At 41.5% G+C, this 14,154-nt stretch overlaps 1 protein-coding gene across 6 annotated transcripts in view; it reads right to left on the bottom strand.

The window, feature by feature from the left end:
* Positions 1 to 1,658: 1,658 nt before the first annotated feature.
* The window catches only part of TPD52L2 (TPD52 like 2), a 566,267-nt gene continuing 553,771 nt past the window's right edge, over positions 1,659 to 14,154 (bottom strand). For all 6 annotated transcript variants that reach the window (XM_044089864.1, XM_044089865.1, XM_044089868.1 and 3 more), the window contains one exon: positions 1,659 to 3,496. In XM_044089864.1, the coding sequence (XP_043945799.1) occupies positions 3,401 to 3,496 (96 nt within the window). In that variant the 3' untranslated portion in view covers positions 1,659 to 3,400. The remainder of the gene's footprint in view (positions 3,497 to 14,154) is intronic.

Here is a 14,154-nt window from a genome sequence, read left to right as displayed (position 1 = left end):
TTAATTCTGTCTTGTCTTCTTTTTCCCCGTTTCACTAATTCTGCATACTTTTTTTTGTCCTTCCTCACTTCTTGGATCTTCTATCTCTGCACAAATTCACCTCACTTTCTGGCTCACTAATTTATCAAATCCTGGAGATAAACAGCAACCCTCCAGGGTTGTAATTGTACAGGCTTTTCTGCATCTCTATCTCCCCTTCGAACAGCTGCTCCTGGAAAATAATTTAAGAATCTTGCGAAATATGACCACCTTCACACTACCCAGGACACGTTTCTCCCTTCTCACTGCATGCTGACACAAGCTCGTATGCTTCGGCCTCCTTCCTCCCTTCGTTATGTGGATGCTTGACTGCCTTTGACCCCATCAACTCCCCAGATAACTCTCTTCCTAGATACAAGTCTTCAGACTCTACACATTGACAACATACATCTTCTGACACTCCTGTTCACCATATTCCTTCCTGATTTTTCGAGCTGCCACTGCGCTTGGACCGGAAGTAGGAAGGGCCATAACAACCAGCATCCCTGCCTTGCTCTTGTTCCCAGATGTCCTTGCCAAATTTCCTCTAATATAAATACCTTTGGTTTCCCCTGAAGAGAGGCCAGTGGGACTAACCCAATCAACAAAAGATGGATAAAAAAAATAAATAAATTAAAAATTCGTAAGAATACTCTTCTCCTCTCTGATTACCCTGTATGATATTTAAAGGATGGTGCTGCACTGTTTTAATGTTTAGAGGATGAGAGGAATGACAGGTCCCTAATTCTGTTATAAAGATATTCTGGAGAAACAAGATGGACAGTTAAAATCCTAATTGCCCTCCACTGTAGACTTGTATACTCAACATGCAAATGCCATAGCCAGTGACAGCGTGTGTGCTTCTAACATTTATTTCCAGTTTGATGACCAGGGAGGTCCACTGGTCTTCAGGGAGCCCATTTTCAGTGGAGGGCAGGCCCAGGGAGAAAAGCTCCACATTACAGAGTTTAGTTACAAAAAATGTTTGCTTTTCATATTTTATTTACAGGTACAATTGTGGAAAAGAAAAAGCAGTTACAATTTCATTTCATGCAATAGAAACAAGCATAAAATCTTGGATACATAGTACAATTTTATTTATAATATGTGCATGTGTTAGGTTAGCCTGAAGTCAGAGTAAGTCAGGAGTTTAAGGGGTGGAATGATTAGCTAAAGGGGGGGGGGGGGAGTGCAGTTGTATTTCCTGTTGAGTTTTAAATGGAAATGGACATGGAAAATGTCTCCATTTTGAAAGTCATGACTGCCATTTTCAAAGTACAAACAAAGCAAAGGTGAATTAAAAAAATGGCTATTTACTTTCACTGCAAATGGCACAGATGACTCCCAACTTGCAGAAAGCTGCACTGTTCCTAAGCTAATTTTGTCTATCCCTAAAGCTCAAGGCAGAGGAACCAGGGCAGACTTTTGCTAAATTTCAACTGACAGCAAAAATCTTTTTTTTGTGCAAACGACAACCACAGAATGTGCTAAACATTTAGCAACAGTAAACATTTTTTCATCTTACTAAAGGTAATTTCTCCCTGTAGAAAGATATACCACGTTAAATGTTTTCATCGATATAAATCTACTTCAGTCATATAATATTCATTTGTTACATTAATCCAAAAAAGGGACAGACGGCAATTTTAAATAAAGGCTTTATTGACAAGCTACCTAATACAGGACACAACTTATATGAAAGGATGAAATTCATTACTCTCCTGCTATTTGATGGACTAATTACACCAGAATACTAATCTCTAACATCCAACTATACCTCACCCAATCAGTGTCATAACAGTCTTGACAGATCATATGTATATCCTTTAGTGTTTAACCAGTGCACATTTTGTAATGTGAACAGCTAACCCATATATTAGCATTAACAAACTTATAACAAGTCTAAACAAAAAAAAAATTAAAACCCCTCCTCCACTAAAAAAGGCACACATATGAAAACATGTTGCAGTATGGGGGAGAAACTGAACAGACCAAGCTCAAATTTCAATAAGCCCTCAACCTACATTAGACAGGATCTAGCTATTTAAAAGTTTCAATGTCGCAGTCAGCAATGGCATAAGGATGTTTAAAATTCAGACTCAACCCATATTTTCATGCAACATAATTACTCCCAATTTGACAATCAGTGTATCCAGAGGGAACTGTGGAGAAGCCAATAAGGCTAAACTGCAGATAAGGCTTTATACAAAGTAATTTTGACTAACACAACACCATAAGAAAGCCCCTACAGGAAACTAGTGAATATAACCAATGACAAAGCACCAAACCACTGAACTCCGGGAGTAAATGTTACAGCGTGCACAAACACTATTTTGTGCTCTATATGGTTCTTTCTAATCAAGTGCTTACAACTCAATGAGATCAGCACAGTCTAGGGTACGTGGACTTGTCAGAATCTGTGCCTTTGACAGTTACACACTAAGGAAAACAGGAAACCTAGTGCGACTGCAATGGAGATGCAGCTTAGTGCATCAACTGCTAAAAGGTTATACACTCGGAATGAAAGGAAATAAGTTTTAAGCTGTTCTCGTGTACCAAGAAGATTTCACCAGCCACATATTACAGCCTCATTACCGGTTCAGTGTTCTCTTACAAGAAAAATGCATAATGTATCTTTCCTCGTAAATCAAGACAGTCTTCTAATTGCACAGTCCCTCAACCGCTGAAAAAGAGCTCTACTTTTTATAACAAAACTATTACTTACAACGGATTAAACATATCTGAAATAAGTAACCTGTCTCAAATCAATTACAGAACACAAACAGAAATCTAAAAGTCCCCCATTTCCAAAACGTAGTCCACTAGCAAAACAGTGCTGGTTTCACAAGCTTTTGACTGATGGTGTGCATTATTTATGATTAACAGGCATGCTTTTGCCACAGTTAAACTAGACCCATACTGTTCCACACTTTGAACTTGTGAGAAATGTACCCACAAATGTATATATGCACAAATATGAATTAACCCTCCAATAGTATAAAATGAATGAGTACAGCATACTGTGATATAAGGCTGTGTTTAGCTTAGAATCTGAGTAATCTAATAAAACACCAAAGCTCTCTTCTGTAATTAAACTGCATAAAAAAGTAAACTCTGATAACTTTATTAAAGCTAGAGTGTTACTACAGCAACAAGCTTATTTTTTAGAAGCCCATCTGAGTCCCCAGAGTAGACTGCACAGTGATTTGTTTTATGTACAAATTTTGGTGTAAAACCTCTGTATAAAATGTCTTCTGTAGATATTTTTCAGCAGCAATGCTTATACAATGTAAGAGAAATGTTTCAGTCGTTGGCTGACTTCTGAAAGATGATGCTCTTCAGAGTGGGGGCCAAACTGGGCACAGACCTCCTATCTTCTGCTCTAGAATGGTGCCTTGTCTTGTGAAGGTGTATTTTCAGTTTCACCTGGGGAATGGAGTTCACCAGATTCAGTCTCCTTTCCACCAATTACTTTGACCTACAAGAAGAAAAAAGAGGCACAAAGTCAAACAGGCAATTAAACCTTTTAAAGACCACATGCAGTCTGTGTACAATTAGCAAAGGCTAAAACTGGTTGGTATGAAAAGAGAGAGAAAGTATAGTTATTTAAGTAAATTAATATCAGATGCTTGGCTAGATCACTGCATGCGATAGCTTTAAACAATATGGGATGTCCTGCTGTAGATTGGATCATCTGACCAGCTTCCAAAATTTAGGGCTTCTTCCACATGCCTTGGCTACCGATATGGATGAGGAATGCAGAGTAAAACCAATGGTTAGTGTTCCAAAACTTCAGAGCTTTCTTCCCTCAGAAGCTGCCAGATAGAAACATAAAAACAAAAAAATCCTTACCCTAGGGGAAAAAAAAAAAAAAAAACAGCAAAAAAGGGGTGGAGGGAAGGAGACATTTCATTAACCACCTTGGGAATAAAAGGATTAACATGAAGAGACACCCTGTCCCTAAGAAAAAACATAAAAGGAGCAGCAGCCATAAAAGCCCGGAGTTCAGACACACTCTTAGCTGAAGTAAGGGCGAAAAGAACAGTCATCCATGTAAGGAAGCTGAAGGCTCAAAAGGAGCACAAGTCAAATTTTTAAGAACAAAATTAAGACCCCGGGAAAATGGAAAGGTTTACTGGGAGGTTTGATATGAAGGATGTGTCTAAAAAATTGCAGGCCAGAGGAGCAGTCAATGGCAGACAAGCAATGACACCTGAAAGGTAAGCTTTAACAGAAGAATAAGCCAACCTTGCATGGAGCAATCACAAGACAGACAGAACCAGAGGGATCTCCACAGAAACTGGATCCTGGTTACAAGCAATTCACCAAACAAAAAAAATCTCTTCCTTTTGAACTTGTAGGATTTCCTGGTAGTGGCTTTTCTGGCCTCCTGCAGAACCCTAAATACATACTCAGAAAAAAGGTGCCTAAAAGGGATTAAAACCCTATCACCTACAATGTCAGTTATAGTGTGAACAAGTGAAGATGGAAGAGGGACCCCTTGTCTAAGTAGGTCCACCTTATGAGCTAACTTGTGATGATTGCCCTTGGCTAGGTTCAGAAGACCAATACTGTCTGGGCCAAAAGGCAGTCACCAACAAGATGCTGGGGGAGTCTTGCTCTATCCTGAGCAGGACCCATGGAATGTGGGGAAGAGGAGGGAAGGCACAGAACATCATCCCCTGCCAAGAAAAAGATAGGGTGCCCACCTTTCAAAGCCTGAGGACTTGGGAGACCGGTGAAAAAAGTAGTCTGTTCAAAGGGGGGACAAAAAGATCCACCAGAGAACTACCCCATTGATGGAGTGTCCAGAAACACACATCTGTGAAGCATCAATTCGTGAGCCTGTGTTACAGACCTGCTCAAAAAGTCTGCCACTATGTCCTCCTTTGAAGGAATATACACAGCACGAACAGTCACTCGATACTGGACTACCACATCCCAAACTTGAAGAGCCAGCCTGCAAAGAAGGTAGGACAGTGTTCCCCCTTGCTTGTTGATGTACCACATTACTGTGGTACTGTCTGTAAAGGTTGAGAAGCCCTGGATGAAAAAGAGAATGAAAGGCATGAAGGGCGAAATGGAGAGCTCATCTCCTTGATAGTGATATGGTCTGACCTCTGTTGAGATGGGCCAGAGACCCTGGAACCTCAGGGGACCAAAAGAATCTCCCCACCCAGTGTCTGAGGCATCCAAAAAAAAAGTTCCTGAGCAGGGACTGGGGGCTGAAAAGGAAGTCTTGGGTTGAGAGACAGCTGATGAATCCACCAATGAAGCTCGAGCTTCAAACATGGAAGAAGGGGGACTAGAAAATCTACAAGATGACAGTATTGGAGCCATACTGATTTTAGGAACCACTGTAGCTTTCTCATACGGAGCCTGGTTAGTGGTACCATAGGAATGGTGGAGGCCAAGAATCCTAGAGCCCTAAGAAACTCCCTGGCCATAACTGAAACCTGAGGAAGAAGTGACAAAAAAAGGCAATCAGAGAAAAGTACAGTTGTGTACACTTACCATAAATGTAGATGTCAGAGTGTATTCACTGTTGCAGTCACTACAATTGGGTAATCTGCTGGCAGGTTGCCCTCAGTCGGCCTGATTAACAAAGTCTTGGGTCCTGCATTGGTTGCTGCCCCTTCTTCCATGACGTCAGGTCATCAGGGGTACAAAACATGCAGCCAATGCCATTACATTCGTTTTTCTTGTCCCAGATGTCAGGTGCCCCCCCCCAAATGGGGAACAAATAAAATTAAAAAAACAAACTATACCTCAAACCAAAAGCAAATACACCAAAAGGGCTTTTAAGGACAGTGAAAGAAAGTAGAAGTATAGCCAGAGAAAACTAGGGGGCTGGAGGGAGGGTAACCAGGACTGCAACAGTGAATACACCAACATCTACATTTATGGTAAGTGTACACAACTGTACTATGTTCTTCATGTTTAACAAATGCAGCTTGTAGTCAACTGACTTCAAACATTTAGAAAAAATAAAAAAACAAATACCGAAACCGGTAGAATTAACCATTTATTGCAGTTCGGACAACTTGCAATTCAAACTAAGCGCTTTCGCCAGATAATCCAAAGGCATCTATCTTCAGAGTTGTTCATTCTCCCCAAGCTAGTTAAATACTACTGAATGCGATTTACATTACACAAATACCTACCCACCCTTTTTGGCGCTCAAACATTTTCTTAAAAAGACGGTACTTTTATCGAAAAAACTGTTAGTCTCCCAAAAGTACAATTAAAAAAAAAAAAAATATATATATATATATATATATATATATATATATATATATATATACACACACACACACACACAAACACTTGTATAATGTTTCAAAAATAATTCCTACTCTTGAATTCACTAAACCAAATAATTAAACTCTTACTTTGAGTGCCAAAAAGGGTGGGTAGGTGTTTGTGCAATGTAATCGCATTCCATAGTAATTAGCTTGGGGAGAATGTTTGAACAACTCTGAAGATGTCTTTGGATTATCTGGCGAAAGCACTTAGTTGGTTAAATTGCAAGTTGTCCGAACTGCAATAAATGGTTAATTCTACCGGTTTCGGTATTTGTTTTTTATTTTTTCTAAATGTTCTTCATGTTTCACTGTTGAAGTCATTACATTTGGGTAGATTCCCAAAGCTATGGTTGGGTGGAGGGAATTATACAGCATTAGGACCAGCAAGGTTGGGAGGATGGCCTAATGGTTAAGGTGTTTGCCTTACAAACACAAGGTACAGTGTTTGAATCTCACAGGGGATAATTGGCTAGGCTTAAAATGGCTCGCAAGGGCAGTTAGCCTAGTACTAATCTATAAATCTATAAACCTAAACCATTATATACTGCGACCTCTATATAAGGCCTGCAGGAGAGCAGTGGCAAAGCCAGCTCTGGATTTAGAGAAAAGTGGTAAATGGTAATGTTTGGTGAAAGTATGAACTGAGCACCAGGTAGCAGCTTTTAGAATGTCCCTGGTAGGAACACCTCTAAGAAAGGCTGTTGAAGTAGATGCAGCCCTGGTGGAAAAGGATCTGATCCCCTGGGGGATAATTTTTCCATGGTGCTTACAATGGCTTATCCATTTGGAAATGGTTTGCTTTGAAATAGCCGTTCCCTCTGCCCCTGCAGCAAATGCTATCAGCAGTTCAGATTTTCTTTGAGGTTTAGTCATGTTTAAGTAAAATCTAAGTTGTCTGTGTACATACAATGAATGCAGAATCTGCTCCCCCTTGTTCTGTGGATTGGGAAAGAAAGTTGGCAAATGAATGGTCTGATTAAGAGCCACACTGGATACCACCTTAGGCATGAAGGATGGATTGCTCCTGAGATACCCTGTCTGCATGAAAAATGATGAAAGTCTCCACTGCCATAAGAGCCTGTAATTCAGAAATCCTTCTAGCTGAAGTGACTGCTAAAAGGAAAGCTGTTTTCCAGGATAGAAATTTTAAGTCTGCAGAAGCAGCTGGCTCGAAAGAAGGGAGAGTGAGTTTCTCCAATACAAATTTGAGGTCCCAGGCAGGGGATGGAGCTCTCCTGGGTGGTCTTAAGTTTTTGGCCCCTCTGAGATGCTGCTTTAGCAGAGGATGAGAGAAGAGGGGAGGGTTCTGTGTTGTAATGAGCTGAAATGGCTGAGGCATGGATTTTTATGGAAGAAAAGGACAGGCCCTTGTGAAGCATCTCAGTTAAGTATTGTAAAATCTGAGGAATGTTGGGCACTGCTGTGCTTATCCCTTGAGATTGATTCCAGGCACAGAATCTTTTCCATTTGTCAGCATAAGATTTTCTAGTACTAGGTCTTCTTGCCTCCAAAATGCCATCCATCACAGATTTGCTGAGGGACGCTAAAGGTGAATTTAGGTGATTAGCCACGCTGCAAGATTCAAAGTTTGGAGCAGAGTGTGCAGAGTTTGGTTGTTCTGCTGAGACTGTAAGTAAGGTGTCTGAGGCAGGTGCCACGGTGGAAGGTGCGACACTGTGCAGGAATGAGTACCAGTGTTGGCAAGGCCAGTCTGGAGCAACCAAAATAATTTTTGGTTTGTTCTGTTGGACTTTTAGTAGAACTTTGGAGAGCAGAGGCAGAGGGGGAAAGGCATAAACTAATAGGTTTTTCCAGCTGAAGGACAGAGCATCCACTTTCCAGGCTTTATTGTGATAAGTTCTTGTGCAAAATTTGTCCAACTGATAGTTCTGGGGTGAGGCAAAAAGATCTATGTCTGGGCTCCCCCATGTGCGTGTCAACATGTTGAAAATCCGTGGTTCCAGTTTCCATTCATGAGGGCCCATGAGATTTCTGCTTAGTTCATCTGCCAGAGTATTCAGCTTTCCTGGCAGGAATTGCGCTTGTAGTTGTACTTGAATAGGTCAAGGCCATGTTCCACAATGCCATTGCTAGTCTGCAAAGGGGGTAGGAGTGTGTACCCTCCTGCTTATGTACCACATAACCATGGTGTTGTCCGTCTTTACCAGTAATTGTCCTGAATGAATGTAGTCCTTTAAGGCTGTCAGTGCATTCTGTATGGCTAGTATTTCTTTTTGATTGATATGAAAGTGCATTTGATTTGGGTTCCATTTGCCCTGAATGCACTTGCCAGATGAGCCCCCCAAACATAGTCTGATGCGTCTGTAGTTAAGGTTTGGGTGGCAGGGGGTGGTGTGAATGACAGTCCCGTGTTTTGGTGGCAGGCCTCTGGCCACCATAGGAACTCTAGTTGTAGGCAAGGTATGACAGGAATCATTGTTTCCAGGCTGTGACAATGTTGACTCCATAAACATTTTAAGTACCACTGAAGTTTCCTCATATGCAGTCTTGCATATGGAATTAGAAGAACGCAGGAGGCCGTGAACCCCAAGGCTTGCAGAATTTGTCTTGCAGATAGTAAGTCACCAAATGAATTTGCTTTTCTGGCATAAGGAAAGTCATCCGAGCAGTTGTATTCAAGCTTGCACCCAGGAATGTAATTTTTTGAGAGGATACCACAGTTGTGATTTCTTTTCATTTATAGTGTACCCTAGACAAGTTAGAACCCTTTTTACAAACGCCAGATGTTTAAGAAGAATGTCTGTTTTTGCCAGAATTAGGCAATCGTCCAGGTATGGATATATTTGAATATTTCTTTGCCTGCAAAATGCAATTACTGGTGCCAGGCTCTTTGTAAAGACCCTGGGAGCAGTAGATAAGCCAAAGGGCAGTGCAGAGAACTGGTAATGCAAGTAGCCTGCTTTGAAGCGGAGGTATCTTCTGCAAGATTCCCTGATTGTGATATGCAGGTAAGCCTCTTAAATCTAGAGTTGCCAACCAGGCATCTTTGCCTAGCATAGGAAGTAAATGTTGAAGAGTCAGCATCTTGAATTTTGGGATGTCCAGAAAGGTGTTTAGAGTAGATAAGACCAGAATTGGACGCCATGATTTGTCTTTTCTGGGTACCAGGAAAAGTCTGGAATAGAAACCTTGTCCCTTTTCCTCTTCTGGTACTAGATGAATGGCCCCCATGCTCATGAGGGAAAGTACTTGTTTCTGGGCCTCTGCCCACTGATTTGGGGGCAGGTCTGGCCATCAGTTTGGAATTGCCAACGTATGGAAATGAAATCTGTATCCCTGGGATACTATATTTAAAACCCATTTGTCCTGGGTTACAAGTTGCCAGTTTCATGCATGAAGAGCCAGTCCCCCCCCCCAAAGGGGTGGCTAAAAGGTAAGTGCTTGGTAAGTGCAAAGGGAAGTCTTTGAGACTGCTTACCATAGGGAGGTGTCTTGTTGTTTCCAGATTTGGAAGAGGAGGCATCCCATTGTTTTGTTCTGAAAGTCCCTTGGAACTGAAACCTGGTGCCTTTGGAATGTCTGGGTTTGACTTGAGTGGCTCTTGAAGGAACTGGAAAGGACCAGCTCTTAGTAGGCCAGTGTCTACTAAATCTTGGAGGTTGCACTTTTAAGAAATCTTTAACAGTTTGCATAGATTTAGCTTTATCTTCCATTTTTTTTTAAACGTCTATTGCCTTATTACCAAAGAGACGGCCCTGAAAGGAGCATCCAACAGTTTTGCTTTAACATGATCAGGCAGAGTTTGCTCTCTGAGCCAAGCATGCCTTCTTAGCACAGACCCAGTTACAGCAGCCCTGCAAGAGGCCTCCAAAGAATCAAAACCACATTGCAAAGTGTTTACCAACTTGTTCAGCTAAATGCAATAGATACTGTAAATCTTTATTTTCCACACAGTCAGAAATTATCATTTTGTGTTTAAGCAGTCCCATGATATACTGTCGGTATTTTAGCATATGAAATTGACAGTTTAAAGCCCTGATTGCCAGGGTTGCAGAAGTGTAAACCTTCTTACCTCATCTATCTAGCACCCTGGAATCTCTATCAGAAGGGGTAGGATTTTTAGCAGTAGAAGCCTTAATGCCCTTGGGACCCTGAGAAATGGTTTCAGGATCCTTAACAGGATTTTTGAAAAGGAATTTGTGGGAGTCAGGAACCCTCTAGCATCTGCCTGGCTTACAAGAAGCTGGAGGCAGAGAATCAGGAGCCATACTAGATTCTGAAAAAACAATCAATGTCTAGAACAGGAGGTATAGCCAAAGGCCTATGCTGAGGAAGAAAATACCCAAGTCTCTTTTTAGATTCAGAAAATTCCTGACTTTCCCAGTGGAAATGTTCCCTTAAGGTATGTAAAGTTTCCCCAAAAGAAAAATCCTCAGGGGGAGAAGCAGAAGGAATGGAATCTTCTGCATCAGAGTCCTCATAAGTAGGTATAGACAATTCCTGTTCATTAGAAGAATCAGAAGAAATAGAATCCTGTTCAGAAGATTCATAGACAATATCTTGCCTAGGCCTCTTAGAAAGGGGGGGCCCCGGTTGACTACCCCTGATCAGAGTAATTAAATCTTCAGCCATTTTGATAATTTGTTTCTTAGGCATAGGGGCCTGTACATGTGGCCTAGGCATAATTTTTTTAGACATAGGTCGAGATTTTGGCCTTAGTTTTGAAGATGGTGTCTAATATACAAATATGTAGGCTTGAAAACACACTCAGAAGCCGGTGCCTGCACAGCGGCTCCAGACCCATCCACGGTAGAGACATCTGCGGGTTCCATAATGGTAGCATCTCGTGGCATACCGGACTCCGAATGGGTCTCAGTAGAGGCCTGCGAATCAGAATTAGCGGGTATCAGGGGCTGCGAAAGCACCTCACTGAATACCAGCAAACTGGCGACTGGCTTAGGAGAAGAGTCGTCGGCAGTTTTGGACCTCAACGGCCTGTCTTTTTCTTTGCATTTTTTTAGGTATTACGGTAGTCGGACTGCTGATATTACTGGATAATTAAAGTGAGCCAAAATATTTAGAAGCAAAAATGTACCGACATTTAATAGTGCATTGATTAAATAAAGCACAAAACCGACAAGGTACGTCGTGGTCAGGGCCGATAGCAAGGTACATCGTGGTCAGGGCCTAGGCAAGGAATGCAGTACAAATGAAAATCCTTGAGGTATTTGCTTCTCACAAGCAATGCAATTATTAACTTTTACTGACATCGGTAAGGAACAAGAAAAGTTTCCCCAACGTGGTAATTCGCTTTTTAGTTGAAGACTTCGGATTTGAAACTCAAACGAAAATTTCAAGAGTCGGCGACTGGCACGAACTGCTTCTGCTTCGGGCACCGCGCAGCAAGAAAGACTAATGCAATGGCTTCAGCTACATGTTTTACACCTCTGACAACCTGACGTCATGGAAGAAGGGACAGCAACCGACGCAGGACCCAAGACTTTGTTAATCAGGCCGACTGAGGGCAACCTGCCAGCAGATTACCCAAATGTAATGACTGCAACAGTGAAACACGAAGAACATCAGCTTTTGCAGGCGGCAGCTACCCTGCACACGGATGGCCTGGAGCCTGCAACAGAGAAACACATGAACCAAGACATTTCTGGAAGTTTACTGTAAAGCCCGAGCTTTGCAAGAAACAAACAGTATAGTTAAGGTGTTTAAGCAAGGTCTTTTGGGAGGAGGAAGCCTGAAAGAGTAGGTTGTCCAGATAAGGTAAGATTTGAACACCTCTCATTCTACAAAAAACAATCAGAGATACGAGGCACTTGGGAAAACCGCTTGGGGCAGTACAAAAGGCCAAAGAGCAAAACAGAGAACTGAAAATGCAATGAAGAAACACAAACGCAAAAACTTCTTGAAAACAGGATGAATTCCATCATTCAGCCAATTGCATGAACTTGAAGGTTGGGGTGCAACACCCCATGTCCTGTGTGATTCAGTACTTGCAGTACTTGCCCTTGGCCATTTTCAAAAGAATGGGGAACCAATGCTGAATGGGCCAAAAGGGGGTCATGACATTAATTTTTGGAGAATAATTCTGAATCTTTAGAAGTCCTCTGGTTATCAGAGGAAAGGGTGGAAAAGCATACACAGGAACATTCCCATCCATGGTAATAAAAAGGTATCGGTATCCCAGGCCTGCTTAGAATGAGTACCACAGCACAATTTCTTTAAGTTGTCTGATCTGACAAAGAGGCAAACAGATCTACTTGATCAGCTCCACATAGATGAATCAAATCCTGGAAACCCCCAGCATGCAACTTCCATTTGTGAGGGGCTGTCCCAGTCCTGCTCAGCTCGTCTGTCACAATGTTTTGCTCTAAAGGAATGCATGCTGCCTGAAAAGGTCAAAATGAATGGAGTTGCCAAATCCCATGCTACTACAGCTTTACTTGCTACAGCTAAACTGCAAAGGGGGGTAGGACCTGGTTCCCTCATTTATCTACCATATCACTATGGTGGTGATGTGATAACAGAAGGGCTTGGAGTCCAAGATGCTTCAGAGATTTCATAGCATTTACTACAGCCATCATTACATTGATACTTGTGTGTTTTAACTTCTCATTTGCTCCAATGACCTTGCACTTTCAATCTCTCAGGCAGTCTAAAGCACCAGCTATTACTGACAGAGTGGGGCTGGCAGAGAAGGGAAGACCTAGGCTGAGACGCAACTGATTCACCCACCAATTTAACTTCCTTTTCTCAGATCCCAGCACTGGAATTTGAAATGTCAGCTGGTGCTGAATCCCAAAGTCAAGGCTATAAAACTAAGGCCAAAATCTCGACCTATGTCTAAAAAAATGATGCCTAGGCCACATGTACAGGCCCCTATGCCTAAGAAACAAATGATCAAAATGGCTGAAGATTTAATTACTCTGATCAGAAACAAATGATCAAAATGGCTGAAGATTTAATTACTCTGATCAGGGGTAGTCAACCGGGGCCCCCCCCCCTTTCAAGAGAATAGTCAAGGCTATAAAACTCAGAATTCTGATTCTGGCAGATGCCAGAGTCTGGTTTGAATATACTAAAGTGTCCCTTGTAACTTTCCTACTTTGTCTTGAGAAAGAAATGCCATCACAAGTCATGTATCTAGAAGACATCCAAGAAATATGATCTTGTGAGGTAGAATAAAATAAGGCTCGTCTACGTTCACTTGAAGTCCCAAGTTGAGAAATATATTTACTAACCAAACCAGAAATTCTTGAAAATCAGACAATCATCTAAATAAGGGAAAAGTGAATACTCTGCAACATGCAATAGGCTATTAAAAGAGCCAGATGCTTAGTAAACATTTAGCACTGTAGATGAACCAAAGGACAAAACATGAAATGGAAAATGTACACCAGGTACAGAGAAACACAAACTGCCTTAGATTAGATTGGAATGTGATGGTAACCATTTTTAAATCTAATGCTACCAGAAAAGTGGAAGGAGAAATGAGGGGTAAAAGTGACTGCGAAAACCATTTTGAGTTTTGGAATTAAGATGCAAGGTTTACACATGAAACGGTTAGGTCTCAAATTCCTTTCTTTCTTTGGTACTAGAAAAATTGTTGAATAAAATCATCTCTCTCTGCTCTGGCGTAACAGGTTCTATTACCTCTGAGACAGCATCAGATTCATAACAGGAAAAAGCGACCGGTTTGACTAGGAAGATGTGGAGGGAGCCCATTAAAATGAGGAAAAGATTTCCATTGTCAGTTGTAACCTTTTAGAATGAGTTTCAAACCCAACTGTCTGGAGTTGCTTGTGGCCACAGGGGGAAGTGAAGACCTAAACTCTTGGGCAGATTTAAAGGAATTTCC

Source organism: Protopterus annectens, chromosome 12.part0, assembly GCF_019279795.1.
Source record: "Protopterus annectens isolate FY-2018-M chromosome 12.part0, PAN1.0, whole genome shotgun sequence".
NCBI lineage: Eukaryota > Metazoa > Chordata > Ceratodontiformes > Protopteridae > Protopterus > Protopterus annectens.
Note: the sequence above shows the minus strand (reverse complement) of the source record. Positions and strands in the feature narration are given on the sequence as shown.